General features: G+C 44.8%; 1 protein-coding gene across 15 annotated transcripts in view; it reads left to right on the top strand.

The window, feature by feature from the left end:
* CD44 (CD44 molecule (Indian blood group)) overlaps positions 1 to 14903 on the top strand; it is an 89514-nt gene extending 74611 nt beyond the window's left edge. For all 15 annotated transcript variants that reach the window (XM_019470090.2, XM_019470086.2, XM_019470094.2 and 12 more), the window contains 3 exons: positions 2886 to 2957; positions 5264 to 5342; positions 11734 to 14903. In XM_019470090.2, the coding sequence (XP_019325635.2) occupies positions 2886 to 2957; positions 5264 to 5342; positions 11734 to 11938 (356 nt within the window). In that variant the 3' untranslated portion in view covers positions 11939 to 14903. The remainder of the gene's footprint in view (positions 1 to 2885; positions 2958 to 5263; positions 5343 to 11733) is intronic.
* The last annotated feature ends 361 nt before the right edge of the window (positions 14904 to 15264 follow it).

The raw sequence follows: 15264 nt of genomic DNA, 5'->3' as shown, positions 1-15264 counted from the left end.
ACCATCCCGTGTTACAGACAAGGACACTAAGACCCAGAGAGGGCAAGTACCATGGCTGGGTTGACATGACTGGTGAGTTGAGTGATGGAGCCAGCCTTCAAGCCCTGGGGGTCTCATAATGCCTCTATAAGCCCGTTCTGGAGAAAGCACTCCGTAATGACCATAATTACAGCCAGGCGTGTATGATTAAGTGGATACACATTTGCCGTGACTCAGATCCCACCCATGGAAATATTACTCCAGGCAACAGAAGTCTGACATGAGGCAGGTTTACCTGTGACCGAAAATGGTGGGGCCACTGAGAGGTTGTGTGTCCCTGGTATCATCAGTCCAGGTGATCCATGAAAACCAGGTAAATCCATATGAACCACGGTCTGTCCTTCACGCCTAAGTCGGGGCCACGGTTGCCTCCAGGCCTAAAGGTTCACACACTTAAAGCAGATATGAAGGTGGGTATTTACATGGTGCCTTGGTAATAAGCTTTTATGTAAGAGCACAGGATATAGGGGTTCATTAGAAATGTTTCTAAAATAAAGACAGAAGTCCCAAGGTCTCTAGGTTCCGTGGTTGGGGCACTTAGCAAATTAGCCTTTTTAAGTTTCCTTTAAGTTTCCTTCTTAGTAAAAAAGGGGACCAGGATACCTGCCTCAGTTACCTCCCAGAGTTCTCGTGAAGAACGTGAGGTATCAGGAAAATGACAAAATCTTGGAAATGATAGGGAGTTATTATTAAAACACATGCTCTCTAAAATTAAGAGGCCCCAGTTACTCCAAGTGTGGTCCTTGGACCAGCCACTGGGACATCAACCTAGGAGCTGGCTGGAAATGCAGAATCCCCAGCCATCCCAGGCCTGCTGCGTCAAGGTCTGCGTTTTAACCAGACCTCCCCCCATACTGGGTGTGCACTGAAGTTTGAGAAGCTCTGTCCTGGACTGTTCTTCTCACAGTTGAGGCCAGTTGAATGATCTCTGTGCACACGTCTCAGGTTAGCTCTCATCTCCAAATTACAGTGTCAAGTGTCCCTCTTTGCAGAACTGGCTTTCCTAGCTAGCCCTACCCCGGCTGGGTTTGCAGACCTCTAGGGTGCAAGGTGAGGCCTGCTGCATCTCGTCCATCTTCTTTGGCCTTTGCTTGAAGTGAGAAGCAGGTGGGCGGGAGCAGTCTCTTTTGTCTGACTCCTGCTCCCGGTGTCTATTGTTCAAGTAGGAGGCTTCATCTTGTTGCACACACACCCCGATCTTTCCTTGCTGGGAGCGCTTTTTTTGAAAACCGAAATCAAGAGATTAAGATCCATTAGTGGCCTCCTTTTCAAATATCGAAGGCTGCTGTGAGTCCGAGAAAGACCAGTGAGAGCGTCTGCACCACTTAGATGGTTTTCAAGCCCAAAGATCTCCAGGGTGCATGGCCCACATCCAGTCACCTGCACAGGTGAAAACCTGCCAGTGACCAAGGACTCTGGGAGGCGGCCGGAAAAAGCACCTTGGACTCCTTCTCAAGTTTGTAAAGTAAGAGGCCACTCTCAAAGTGACATGAGGTATGTTGAATGGCCAGAAGTCTAGTCAGAATTTGTTTTGTTCCATTTCAAGGTTAACAAAAACAGGAGATTGTATAAACAGGAGTCGGCTGCTCTAAAATAACCACCAACATCGAGATTTCACTGTCCACTCTGCACAGTCTAAAGTTTGACTGTCCTTGGAAATCTTCATGTACTTCAAGCCTGGCCATCTTCATGCGTTGCTTAGCCAAACAGACTGCCCTGATTACTTTTTTGTCTTCCCTCGGTGGACTTTTAGCATTTTGCAGTGGGTTCCCCATTGGTAGGGGGAAATAGTTCATTTTCGTGGGATGTTTTCAAATTTTGTTCTGAAGCAGTGCAGGAGGCATAAAAAACACAAGCAAAAAAAAAAAAAAAAAACCAAAGCATTAACTCAGGTGAGTCTCTTCACAGATGTCTTAGAAGTTTCCTTTAAAACATGATGACTCCCTCATTTTGATGAGCCTCCCGTTCGGACTTGTGGATGCTTTGTCTTGCAACACTCCCTTCCAGTTTGAGCTGTTTTGTTTGTTTCCTTGTCGTGTTTTGTAGTGGTAGAAGATATTCATTCTTCTGAAAAGGCATGTTCCAATAACATAATAGCGGGGACTCTACTAGGGTGATTTTTTTCTAGACAGAAAGGGTCATTATCCCCTAAACCCTTATTTTTTTAATATTTATGCTTGTGTCCAGGAAGACACTCACTGCAATTGTTAGATATGCTTCGGAGTTTCTGGAGCATATGAATCCTCTAGGGATCTTGTTAAGATGAAGATTCTAGTTCAGTAGGGGTGAGGCCTGCGATTCTGTATTCCTAGCAAGCTCCCACATGGGACACCTCGGCAGCTGGTGCAGGGACCCCACTTTGAGTAGCAAGGTCCTGAATCAGAACGGAGCCTCTGCACACAATTCCCATCTTTGTGTCCTTCTTTAAACCTCTGTAAATGACGGTGAAGTGGATTTTATTCTCATTCCCATTCTCCGAATGAGAAAACTGAGACTTGGAGAGGGTAGCTTGACTCAGCAGACGTTGCTGGCAAGAGGTGGAGGCAGGACTCGAACCCGGGACTGCCCTGCCCTGGAGCCCAAGCTCTGAAACACTGTGCCGCACCACTGGTGAGAATTCTCCTGTTCTTGATGAAAATAACACTTCCAGACCTCAGCCTTAACCAAACCAACTTTTCTGGGGAGATGTCTTTCGTGTAACACTTTATAAATGTCTGTGGCTTGAATCTATAAATAGCTGCGCAGTGAGCAGATCGTAGAGAGGTTGGCCCTGTGTACTGCTCTGTAAGGAGCTCGTGGTCACGCATTCCAAACTTGGGTTGAGAGGTGTTGTTTCTTCCTCTCAGGACACACAAGTGGAAGTCAAGAAGGTGGGGCGAACACGACCTCCGGTCCTACGCGGAAACCTCAAATTCCAGGTAAGTTTCAATCTGTGAAGCGAAAAAAAAAAGGGGGGGAGGGGACTAAAACACATTCTTGGGGCACCTGGGTGGCGCAGTCAGCCGAGCGTCCAACTCTAGATTTCTGCTAGGTCATGATCCCAAGGTCGTAGGATCGAGCCCCGAGGGCTCCACGCTCAGCATAAGCCTAAGGTTCTCTCTTCTCTCTCTCCCTCTGACCTTCCTTCACTCACATGTGCACTCTCTCTCTCTAAAAAAATAAATAAATAAATAGAAAAGCATATTCTTTGCAAGCTCAAGGGTGAACAAGAGCACTTGGTAGGAAAGAATGAAACTCTCTTTTCTCTGGGACCCATAAATTGAATGAGCTAATATTCAGACCTGTTCCTGGCCTATCCCAAAGAAGTGACACTTTAGTTACTAATGCTTCCTTCCCAAATGACTGACTCTGTGGACTTTATGCCGTATCCAGGTCCTTCCTATCCCCGCCCAGTTTCCCCTTAATTTCTGGGTTTGGGGTGAAGCGTGCGACTTTCCTCTCACACTGCAGACGGTGAGGAGATATAAGGGCCATGTGTGTGGAGTGGAGTGAAAACATTCTTCTCATCCCCAAACTGCTTTTTCTCGAGGGACAGTCTTTACTGATCCAGACAGAAGAAAGTGTCTAAATGAGTCACATTGCGGGGTGAGGAGGCTGGGACCCCTGGCTCTCCTGACCATAAAGATTTAAGGCACTTGAGGCAAATTCTTGATCTGATTGACTTGGGCTCAAAACCGAGCATTTGGTGGGGTGGGGATGGGGGGATTACAAAGAAGGAACAGTTTTCCTAGGGTTGTAAATTCTCTTTTTAACCTTCCCCTCTTCAGAGGCCTCCAAGCTGAGCCTCCCTCGGGGAAAGGGGAGAGTGTAGGAATCACTTCATCCCCCTGCCTCGGCTTGCCAGAGCCCTCTCTCTGAGCTGGGAGAGGAGCAAATGGAGAGACACGGCGGGCTGCTGGGGATGTGGAGGTGGCGGACGTGCAATTTGCAATATTCTTCCCTGCTCTCGCGAGGGTGAATGTGAGGCATCTCAGAGGAAAGACCAGAGAAAAGAACAGAAATGGTATCTCCTGTTGGCCTCCCCACCTCCTGATGCCACCTCCCTCCCCAAAGTCACCTAACCAGGTGGAGGTCCGGCAGAGGCAGTCCTGCCCTGGACATGGGAGGAAAACCAAGACTCTCAAAGACGAATGGATGACCTATGACTTCGCACTCTTCTTGGTTCTTGAGCTCTAGCCCATTGCACAGACACACAACCCACTTGGCAAGGGAATTGATTCAAGTTGTCAAGTCATGTTTTTATCCCATTAAAGCTTGATTTTAAGACCTGTATATAACACTTCAGTGGTCCACAAGTAATACATGATTACTGGAGACATTTTAGAAAATTCACACCAAAGGACAAAAATATAAATCATTTCTTATCTACCTCACCACCCAGAAATATGGTTACCATCTTCATATATGTCCCTCCCATCATTTAAAAATGTAATTTCTATACAAAAATGTAATTACATCATGCATGCTGTGTAGTAAGTCACCACTCCCAACTGGTTGCTCGTTAAGTTTCCAACGTCATTAAATATCCTTCTCCTGTTATCAGAGCCCATACTATAGTGAGTATACCCTAATTTATGTAACTGATCCCTTACTATTATTTTAGGTCATTTTCAACTTTCACTAATATAAATAACACAGCAGTGAACATCTTCATAACTAATTCCGAGGCGCTGTAAATTCCTGGAAGTGTAACTGTTGGCTCGAAAGTATGCACATTTGGAAGGATGAGTTTTGCCTAATGACCACCACCCCGCCCTGTTGAATGTGCATAAGTTCAGACCTCTGCAGGAATGTCCTTTATCTATCCACTAAGTACATGGTCCCCTTTTGTGTTTCTTCATAAAACGTAAGGTTCTTATATAGGAGAAGAATGTTCCTTTCAAGGGAAACATAAATGTCCTTTAGTCTGCTTAATAATATTGCACCAAAAGCTTTTACAAGTTTCTGCAGGTGATTCTCTGATTTTCTGGAGACACGCCTCTTCTGGAGGAACTTGAAAATTCTGACCGGTGATAAGAGTTTAAAACAAGAGTCCTGTTGGGCAGACGCCTATAGCAGAACTGTTCTAGTATTATCTGCCAGTTGGCAAGGCCGTTTGGCCAGACTCAACCTGTGGTGCTGAGTGTAGTTCTTGTTTGGACCAGATCAATTTATAAAGTGCATTTTTGTTTTTATAAAGTGTATTTCCCAAGCTCACAGGTGTCTTTTGGTTCACTCTCACCAGAATGGCTCATCATCTTGGCCTCCCTCCTGGCCTTGGCTTTGATTCTTGCCGTCTGCATTGCTGTCAATAGTCGAAGAAGGTAAGGGGATCCACCTTGGGGCCTTTGCTTTGAAAGGACGTCACTTAAACGTGGGCTTTACGTGCTTGCTATTCAGAGTGTAGCCCCTGGAACCAGTGGCCTCGACACTCTGGGATCTTGCTAGAAATGCAGAATCTGGGGCCCCACCCAGATGTCTTGTGTCAGAATCTGTGTCTTGACAAGATTCCAGGGATTTGGGTGCAGTTCAAGAAGCCCTGCTTTTGCACATTCTTTAGATAAAACAGACACTGTGATTATTTGGAACATCACTTTTAAACAGTGTGGAATCTTTTGAGGTTCTTAATTTTTCAGGGTTGAACCCTTGGAGATTCCATCTGATGAAAGTTACAAAATATCTCACTGGAAAGGCATAGGAGTATGTACTCATTCATTGATTGATTAAACAATATTTAGTAAATGCATCCACATCGCAAAAATCGCTGTATAAAGATCTAGGAATTGGTCATCTTCTTTAGTCTGTCTAAAGCCCACAGAACCTTCTAGAACCCTTACCTAAAATAGGCATTGGATTTCTATGGGTTTCTTATTGTTTTCGTTTGTTGTTGTTGTTGTTTGTAACGATACCGTTTTCTCTTTTCTGGGAACTATAGTTGAAAGGATTTGGGTTATTGCTTAGGAAGAGCTCCCCAACAGTCTATGAAATGATGAAGAATTTTCCTTAAAAAAGTCTGAATAAAGACTGTCAAACAGCATCTGGGCGTTTGTATAGCCTCAAAGGTCCCTCTCTCTCCCTGCCTCAACCAAGGCCTATCATGCTGGAAGTTATTTAAATAATACATATACCTGATTTAGCTGTGACCAGGCTCAAGAAGTAACACCACCTAAAGTGAAATGAATGGAAATAGTCATTCTGGCAACAGAGGACATGAATTTTGACAGGGTACATAGTATTCTACAAGTCTAAATTTCCTGCTCAAAATGCTCTAAAGATGCATTATTTTCCCCTGAGCATATGTAGAGGAACATTAAACCTTCTGTAAATGTCCCTTGAGATTGCTTCTTACACGGTATAAGAATCTTATTTCCAAGTAGGGCTACCCTTATTGTGTCACTAGATCATCTAACAGGCCAGAAAATGCCCCTAGCTTGGGGAGAAGATCTGGAGAAAATGCTAGAATGTCTCTTGTTGGCTTTTGTAAAGCAACAAACAGCTAATTCTATTGCCATGTGCAGCCCATGCAGTATCTCTCTCTGAGGAAATCAAATAATGTCACTTTACCCTGGTACGAGTTCATAAAAGTGCTGTATTAAAGTCAAGAACTGTTGCTCTCTGTACCTTTGAGAGAATAATAAAAAAATTACTCATGATAGCCAATTGTATAAGGAACAAACACTAGGCACAGAAATCCGAAAGACCTCCTAGAAGCCTCTCCTGACTAAATGGAAAGAGATTTTGTTTGCTGAATTTGAATAATGTGACTTGAGGGAGCCCTTACAAAGAGTCTTTATACTCTCCCTCAGCCTTCTTGTTTTCTCTTAGATTACTTTTGCTCAATTAAAGATGAATTTCCCATTGTTGAAAATGAGTCCTTTTGTTCCAGGGCCTAGACTGTACCCCTTCTGCTCACATATACACATATACAGCTTTGCGCATGTCGCCATAGAAACGCTGGCCCCGGATGCCGTCCATGTGGGAAATTCTTCAGAGAAACATCTCAGCTGTCTCTGAGAGCAGCTGGAGTCCGTACAGAGGGGCTGGTTAGCTCATACGTCACTCCCCATCATGTCAGCTGCAAAAAGGGGCCTCACGGCTGCCCTCCCCCTTGTCCCAAGACCGGTAGTCACCCTAGCAACAGGCAAACAGGGACACGCGGGATCCGGCACAGCGAGTATCTCACCGGGAAAGTAGCTGCTTGGACGCCGTAAATTACTATGTCCTGATTAGATAATCTAAACCAGATTTGCCACGCAGCTAAGAGGGTGGTTAACGGCTGCACGGGCCCCTTAATGTGCACTGCGTTTCTAAAGCCGCAAGCCCATTCCTAATCCTCTTAAAAGGCTGGGGCCTTTCTGCTTTGAACGTTACATTTGAGAGAGATCCAGAATCCTATTTTCATCAAAGAAAGTTTGGTGGAAAGTAAAGACCTGTGACAGGCTTCCATGTATTTAGCAGACATCTTTCGAGTAGCTCCTCTGACTCCGTGCTGGCGAGGAAGAAGAGAAGACTAAAAGTGGAAAGGGTGCCGTCCCGTCCCAGAGAACCTTAAGGTTTAGCGGCAGTGTTGACTTATTGGATCTGAGTCAGCTGATCGAGAACATACTGTGTGCCAGGCACTGGTGTAGGAATTTTGGTTAAAAGACGGAAGTGGAAAAGCAGTTCGTGACGTTGGCCTGCCAGGGTTGACCGCGGGCCTCCACGACGAAGCGATCTGTGAGTCATGCCTGCTAAAGATGCCGATTTAGGGGTCTTATTATTGCTGTAGCTTTTCCCACCTCCACGTCCTCTTTCCTTGCTGTTGCTCATGTAACCAGACTCCTTGAATTTCAGCTTTCCAATGGAAATCCTACTTCATTCCATTTCCTTAAGAGCAAACGGTTGTGTTAGGAGTCAGTTGGGTTGGTAGATAGCGGATGGGGCCCAACAGAAGTTAGGTGTCTTTCCCCTAAAGAATTGATTTGACGTGTATGAAGAGGAGAGAAAAAAAAATGAGAGGACCTTATGAGACAAGGTCTCACAAAACAGAAATGATTCAAGGATGTTTGTCTACTGACTGTGCAGAAAAGGCCTTCACCAGCTGTCTGCGTCAGGGGAATAATCATCTTTTCTGTAAACAGTCATCTGCCCTCTGCTTAGTAGGTCCCCTCTAGAAAGCTCCATGGTTTAGAAACGCCTTCCTTCTCTCAAGCTACGGGCAAGCTCATTGCAGTGTGTGTCCATCCAATGTCATCCTGTCCTCTGTAACAAAGCTGTCCACTAGAACTTCAGTAGTGATGGAAATGTTCTACATCTGCCCTAACTCACGACCACCAACCACTTGTGGCTCCTAAGCCCTTGACGTGTGGCTAGTTTGACTGAAGAGATGAATTTTTAACTTTGTTTACTTTTAATTGGTTTTGCATTTCAATAGCCACGTGTGGCTAGTGGCCACCATACCGAATGGCACAGCCCTAACACAATGCAAAACAAATCTCTAAATATCTTTAAGGTTTCTCAGGTGGAAGAGACCTAAGAGCAGGTGTGAAGCTACTCCCCTGTAATCTTTCAGGATACATTCCTCCATGCCCTAAATGTGTGCTACCTGGTTTCCCACCCCACCCAGCCTGTCCACCCTCTCCTGGTAAGGCCCCAGTATGGCTCCTTCTGTATCTCGTGGTCACTGTTTGCTCAGCGGATCGATGCCTGAGATTTAAGGAGAAAGAAGATGAAGAGGGATGCGATTCTATAGAGATCTCTGACCTTTGGAGTCAGAAAAATCTAAGTTGCAGATACTCTGTTTCCTGCCGTAACTAGTCGTGTAGCCTCGGACGGTACCCTTGACTTCTTGGACTCCGTCTCTGGTTTTACATAATGAAGAGGTTGGGCTGGGTGACCTCTGAAGTCTCCTCAGCTCTAGTGTTCTTTCTGAAATAACGAAGAAGAATGAAAAACTTAGAGCTTGTCTTTTTAAAGTACTTATTAATGCTTCTGAGTTGGTGAACCGTGAAGATTTTGAGAGCGTGGTGCTCTCAGAGAAGCATAGACTCTCCCGCCCTTTCCCCATACCTCGCCCTGTGCACCTCTTTCATTGGCCGCTTCTGAGTTCTATCCTCTTGTGATAAACTGGTGATGTAGTAAGTTTTAAAAAAAGGACTTATTGATGCCTAGAGCCCCGGATATTGGACTAGTTATTTATGAGAAGCATCCTGTCCTCCTGGAAGAGCCCAGATAACAGAGACACATAAATCCAAAGGGAAAGGGGGGGCAGGACAGACCCAAGCACAATATTTCTGCGCCCTACAGGTCCAGTGTTACCCACTTTTAAAATCAGCTTTGTTTAGTGGCGCCTGGGTGGCTCAGTCGGTTGAGCATCCGACTTCAGCTCAAGTCATGATCTCACAGTTTATGAGTTTGAGTCCCACGTCAGGCTCTGTGCTGCCAGTATAAAGCCTGCTTTGGAGTCTATGTCCCCTGCCCCGCCCCTGCTCTGCCCCTCCCCAGTTTGTTCTCGCCCTCTCTCTCTCTCTCTCTCATACACACACACACACACACACACACACACACAAATAAACATATAAAATAAATAAATAAAATCAGCTTTGTTTAGACTAAATAATATGAATCCCAAACTCCTGCCTGTGCACCGTTTTTTACAATTATTAATCACTTTCCTACAATATTTCATTCAACTTCGAAATCACCCATTAGGTCAGCAAATGGGATTTGGTTTAATGAGACACCTTCCCTCCAAAGAACACCTGAGGTACCATTTGAGAATTTAAAATAATGCAAGCAGAGTTCCACCTTCAGCCTTCTGGGCCATCTTCACAGTAAATATAGTGACCAGGTGGAGGCAGCCAGAAGAAACAAGCAAGACCCAAATTCTTATGTCTCTGGTTATATGAACAGCGACAGCCAGTGCTTCTCGAAAATTTCCTGTGTTCCAGATTCTGTCCTAAGTGCTTATCCAAGGCCTTGGCTTTGTCACCCCATTTAGTAAGGGCAACAAATAATAGCAATAATGGACTCATGTATCAGTGCTGGGCTTTGTTTCAAGGGCTTTCCACAATCCTATGAGATTGGTACTCTTAATAGCCCGATGTTACTGTTAAGAAAACTGAGGCTCAGAGAGGTTAAATGAGCTGTCCCAGGTGACACAGCAATAAGGTCTCAAAATCAAGTCCCTACCCTTGTCCATGTGGACCGCACAAGGCGCAGCCCCACAGATTTGCTCCAAAGTCCAAGCAACCCTCCCTCCGCCCCTCATCAAGCACGCATCATGCCAGAGGAGACAGGATCTACCTCCTGTTGAGGAGGTATAATTTCTATTTCCCCAAATAAGAGATTAAAGTTTATGGCCTTGGCAGTTCTAGAGGGAATGGCCCATGCTCATGAATAATAGATGCTTTGTCTCTACAACTCCAAACATCCAGCGGCAAAGAGAACAATTCCGACTTCATACTGTTTCCAAATCTCCAGATGGTTGGCAGCATGAATAGAGCTGGGCAGAGCCCAGGCTTCTGGTCATAAAGGCGTAGATTTGAATATTGACTCTGTCTGTCTGACTAGCTATGTGACCTCAGGCTAGTTGTTAAACGTCCCTGGACCTCAGTTTCCACTGCTGTGTGACTAGAATAACAGCTGCATTGCGGGATTGTGGTGAGGATTTCATGAAATTACATGTAAACCGCCTGGCATTCAGGAGGTGTCCAATAAATGCTAGCCCATTTCGCCTCTTGCCGGCCCCACTTGCAGTTGTGAGGCTCTGCAACTTGGCTTCCGTCAAGCAATCTGACTTCTAGATGTGCGGCAGGGATCCTGTTACAGGAAAGAGGAAGTATTGCATCAGGCTGGGCGGGGGAGGCAATGCTACAACACCAGGACCCGGGGACACGATCAAGGTCATGCTCTTCCATAGAAGACCTCCTTGCATTCGAATCTTAAGTAATGTTACTGAGAACCCTGGCAGCAACGGTGAACAGCTTGCCTTACATAGTTAAACCTGTGTCCAGGGTTATGGGAAGTTACCCAGTGTTAACCAGTGAAAATCAATACGGCCTTACCCTTGTAGGAAAATGTTGCATTTTTCTCGGTCCGTGCAGTAAGAACCCTGGTAAGCCGTGTCGCCCGGGGAGAGGAAGTAATGGACTTGGTTGAATACCCAAATCAGAATGATGTGTAGTCATCATGTTTGTGTGCATCGAAGTCTGCAGAAGTTGCTCAAGTGCCTAAAAAAAGGCAAATGTTGCCATCGCGTAGGAGGGGGAAGGAGAATTAGAACTCAGGAGTCAGACACAGAAGGGCCGGAATCGCGATTCTTCTATGGCAGAATAACTGGGGCAAGTTAGTGCGTTTTCTGAGCCTAAGGAGCTCTTCACTTGCAATAGGGGAACAGTGCAAAAGGGGAACAATGCTGTGACCGTGGATTCTCAAACTCAGGGGTGCATCAGACCCCTGGCGGGCTTATTAAACCACAGACGTTAAACCCACTCCTGGAGTTCTCTGATTCAGTGCATCGGGGGTCGGGATGAGCATTTGCATTTCTAACAAGCTCCCAGGGGACGCTTTTGCTGCTGGTTTGGGGACTCGCTTTGAGAGGCACAGGACGGTGAAGAGTCAGTAAGACGAAACCTACTGTGACCCTCAAAAATTGTCGTGATGGTGATAGTGGTGACAATAACAATGGTGGTGTGTGTCATAGCACCTTCTCACATGATTTTTTTAAATTACTAGGTGTGGGCAGAAGAAAAAGCTGGTAATCAACAACGGTAATGGAGCGGTGGAGGAGAGAAAGGCAAGTGGACTCAACGGAGAGGCCAGCAAGTCTCAGGAGATGGTGCACTTGGTGAACAAGGAGTCCTCAGTGACCTCCGATCAGTATATGACAGCCGATGAGACGCGGAACCTGCAGAATGTGGACATGAAGATTGGGGTGTAGCACCTACACCGTGGTAACCTGGGAAAGAAATGGCAATTGGAGACACAACCAATTCGAGGAGCTGGGACACTTCACAGATGCAATGTGCTACTGATTGTTTCATTGGGGGATATTTTTTTTTAGTATAAAATTTTCTACTCCTTTTTGTTTTTGTGTTTTTTTTTTTAAGTCAGGTCCAATTTATAAAAACAGCATTGCTTTCTGAAATGAGGGCCAAATTAATAAGCCACAAAAATTTAACTGTTCCAGTTCCCACCTAGAAGCCTCCATCCCCTAGGATATGCTATGCATGGCTTCTAACAAAAGCCACCAATACATCTTTCTGATCCCCAGCCTTCCCTCCACTCCCCCACCTAGGCAACAGCCACCTGCCAAGGACATCCCACAGGACTAAGAGGGATTTGTCCCTGGGAGGAAATTTGGATGGGCCCTTATCCCCTCTCCTGCAGCCCATTCCCTGGGAATTTCTTTCCAGCGGGGTAGGGGGTCAGAATGTACTGGTTACACATCCCCTTCTACAGACCTGGAAATTTTTCAGATGCTTCTGGGGAAATACCCAAAAGGTGAAGCTATTTATCTGTAGGAACCTATTTATCTGTTTTTGAAATATTAAACCCTGGATGTCCTTTGATCAGTATGATTCTTTTTTTTTTTTTTTTTTTTTTGGTTACTTTTTCAGAGGCATAAAGGGTTTAAGCTGTTCATAATAAACATCTGTACTTCTTCCACCATAACCCTTTGTGCTGTGATCCTTCGGTTTTTTTAACCAGCAAGATCTGGTTCCCAAAAACTCATCAGGAAGATGCGAGAAGGTCCTCCTTGAAAGTCTTCATCTCAGAGCCACTAAGCCCCCATTCAGTTTCACTCAACCCAATCTCAACGAACATCAAGGAAGAGAGCGCTATTTTATTTCTGAGGCTTCAAAGACTTTCTCCTGTCCTAGCATTAGAATTAGGAAAGGAGAAGCTTCAGCTGCCTTTATGTGCCAATGGCCATTGTTTTTCTGCCCTGAAAAGGCTGTGAAAAGTGACCTTATGGTGCATGACCTACCATTCGTGGCACCCCATTTCATAGACACCCAAGTGCTGTCCAAAACCAATATGGAAGTACCTTTTGATCTCTTGTAGTTAAAAGAGAAGTCAATGGATATGAAAGAGAGTCCAACAGAGGGTAGCCAACTGATTGGCACAGGTTGGCGAAGAGGGGAGAGAGCTGTGTAGATCCTGTTTGAGTATTTTTATGGCTGTATTTGTTTATACTCTAACAAGCCAGTTGTCTTCCCCTGATGCAGTTGCTACTCAGGGTAAGTCAAGTGCCTGGGAAGTTGCTCAGAAGGTTACAGGTCTTCCTACCATTGGAATCTTAGCACTAGATAGGCAGGTGTCTGACCAAATAAGAGAATAATGGCTTTATCCCTTGCTTGGTGGTCTATATTCATAAGTTGAGAAGGTCCCATTGGTCCTGGAACTTCCAAAGGTGACTTGTAATAGAAGCAATTGTAATAGAAGCAATTGAATCTATAAAGAACTCCTATAAAATGGGACCTCTTACCTTATGCTTCCGTAGAAAGTCATCTGTTGCCAAACTGATGTTTAACTGGCAATGTTTCTAAGACAGAAAGGGAGAGAGAGAGAGAAAAGAAGAAGAGGAAGAAGAAGAAAAGAAGAGGAAGAAGAGGAGGAGGAAGGAGGAGGAAGAGGGAGAGGGAGAGGAAGGAGAAGAAAATAGCTCAGAAAATAAGTCAGGGCTGGACTTCTACATGGCGTGATTATGAAGTATCTAATTTTAAAAGAGATGCCCACTTTGTGCACATTTCCAATTTCTGTTCTCCCTTATCCACCCCCATAACCTCTTCCCAGTCATGATCTTTGAAAAGTCCCTTCTTCTATGTGAACATAATTGGTCAGTTCCATATCCAGCTGTCTGGTTTTCTTTTTATTTTCAAGTTGGAAGGAAGGAAATAGACATACAGCCACTCTGTTGTCACGGCCACTAGTGTCCAAGTGCTCCCTGCCTTCCAAGAGCAGAGACTTCCCTGACAGGTTCACGCCAGCTCTTTAGCCACTCCGGGATCCGGTTCAGGAGAGCTATAGCAGGCTCTTGCCTGTCCCCAGATTCTCTTTGGGGCCATGGATAGTGTGAAAAGGCTCACAGCTAGGGATGATTTTCCTTTTCCAGACATTGCCAACAAATAGGCTAAGATAAGTAATTGTTTTCTATTTCATGTTAGAATCAAATATGACTTTTCCTTTTATTATTGTTGTATTTCTTATTGGATATACTTCTGTGTTTTCAAGATAGGAACTGGATAGATAGGTCTAGAGCTTGCGTCCCTTGGCGGCAGTACCCCTGCAATATTGCCTGAAGTTCGTGGAATAAGAGATAATCTCTCCCATTAAGCTGAGAGCTTAAGATGCAATTTTGCCTATAATTGTAAATCTATTGTGTCTCCTGGGAGCTGCTCTTAACACTGGGTGAAAAATAAAATGGGGCAAAAGACACCTTCATATCCACATTTTGCACATCCTAGCCTGGCAGAATGGGTTCCTCCAGCAGACTCTCTCAAAGTTTTACATTGAGACCATGATGCCACGAATTGATTCCATAGCCAATGTTTGTTTAGTCAATGCTGGTACCGCAGAGGAGTGGGAGAAAGGAGTCTCTGACTTTTCTAGAAATGTCGAGTATACTTAAGAATAAGAATGACGTGGTCCATGCGACTTCATGTAATGGGTATGCCCTTTTATAAGCCATTTGTGTTGCATTTTTAAAGGCTAGCTCATTGTTCATGCATGTACGGTGACCATTGTTACTTTGATTTTTCACAGCACATCCTTCCTCTGATTTTTGTATATTTATTGATGGACAAGTGGTAACGAGGAAAGCATGATATGTATATTGTCCAGTTGAAAGCACTTATTGGAAAATACTAAAAGGCTACTATTAAAAGGCTAAAGGAAATGGACTCAGGAGTCTCTGATTTAAAGGGAATGGACATCTGGGAGGGGCAAAGGTATGATTATCTGGCGGTCTGGGTAATTGAGAACCACGAGGTTGAAAGTTGTGAAGTGCCTGAAGCTGTACACTCATTTGATGGTTTCTAAAAATAAAAATCGGTCACGTGGACTTCTAGCACGTGAGGGTCTTCTTTTGGAGAAAGTTTAATTTTCTATAGTAAGTGTGTGGTTCGCATAGCTCACAGTAAAGATACCGTGAAGTGTTCTTTAAAAAGCTGAGATCTACTCCTGGATTTCCAGATAGACTAGTGAACATACCTCCATTCTCTCACGCAGGCCTCTGAAAAGACAATGAAGAGATATCCCAAA

The sequence above is a fragment of the Panthera pardus genome, unplaced genomic scaffold (assembly GCF_024362965.1).
Source record: "Panthera pardus isolate Hobbes unplaced genomic scaffold, ASM2436296v1 HiC_scaffold_12, whole genome shotgun sequence".
Taxonomy (NCBI): Eukaryota; Metazoa; Chordata; class Mammalia; order Carnivora; family Felidae; genus Panthera; species Panthera pardus.
The sequence above is the reverse complement of the archived record's forward strand: the minus strand, read 5'-3'. Positions and strand labels throughout refer to the sequence as shown.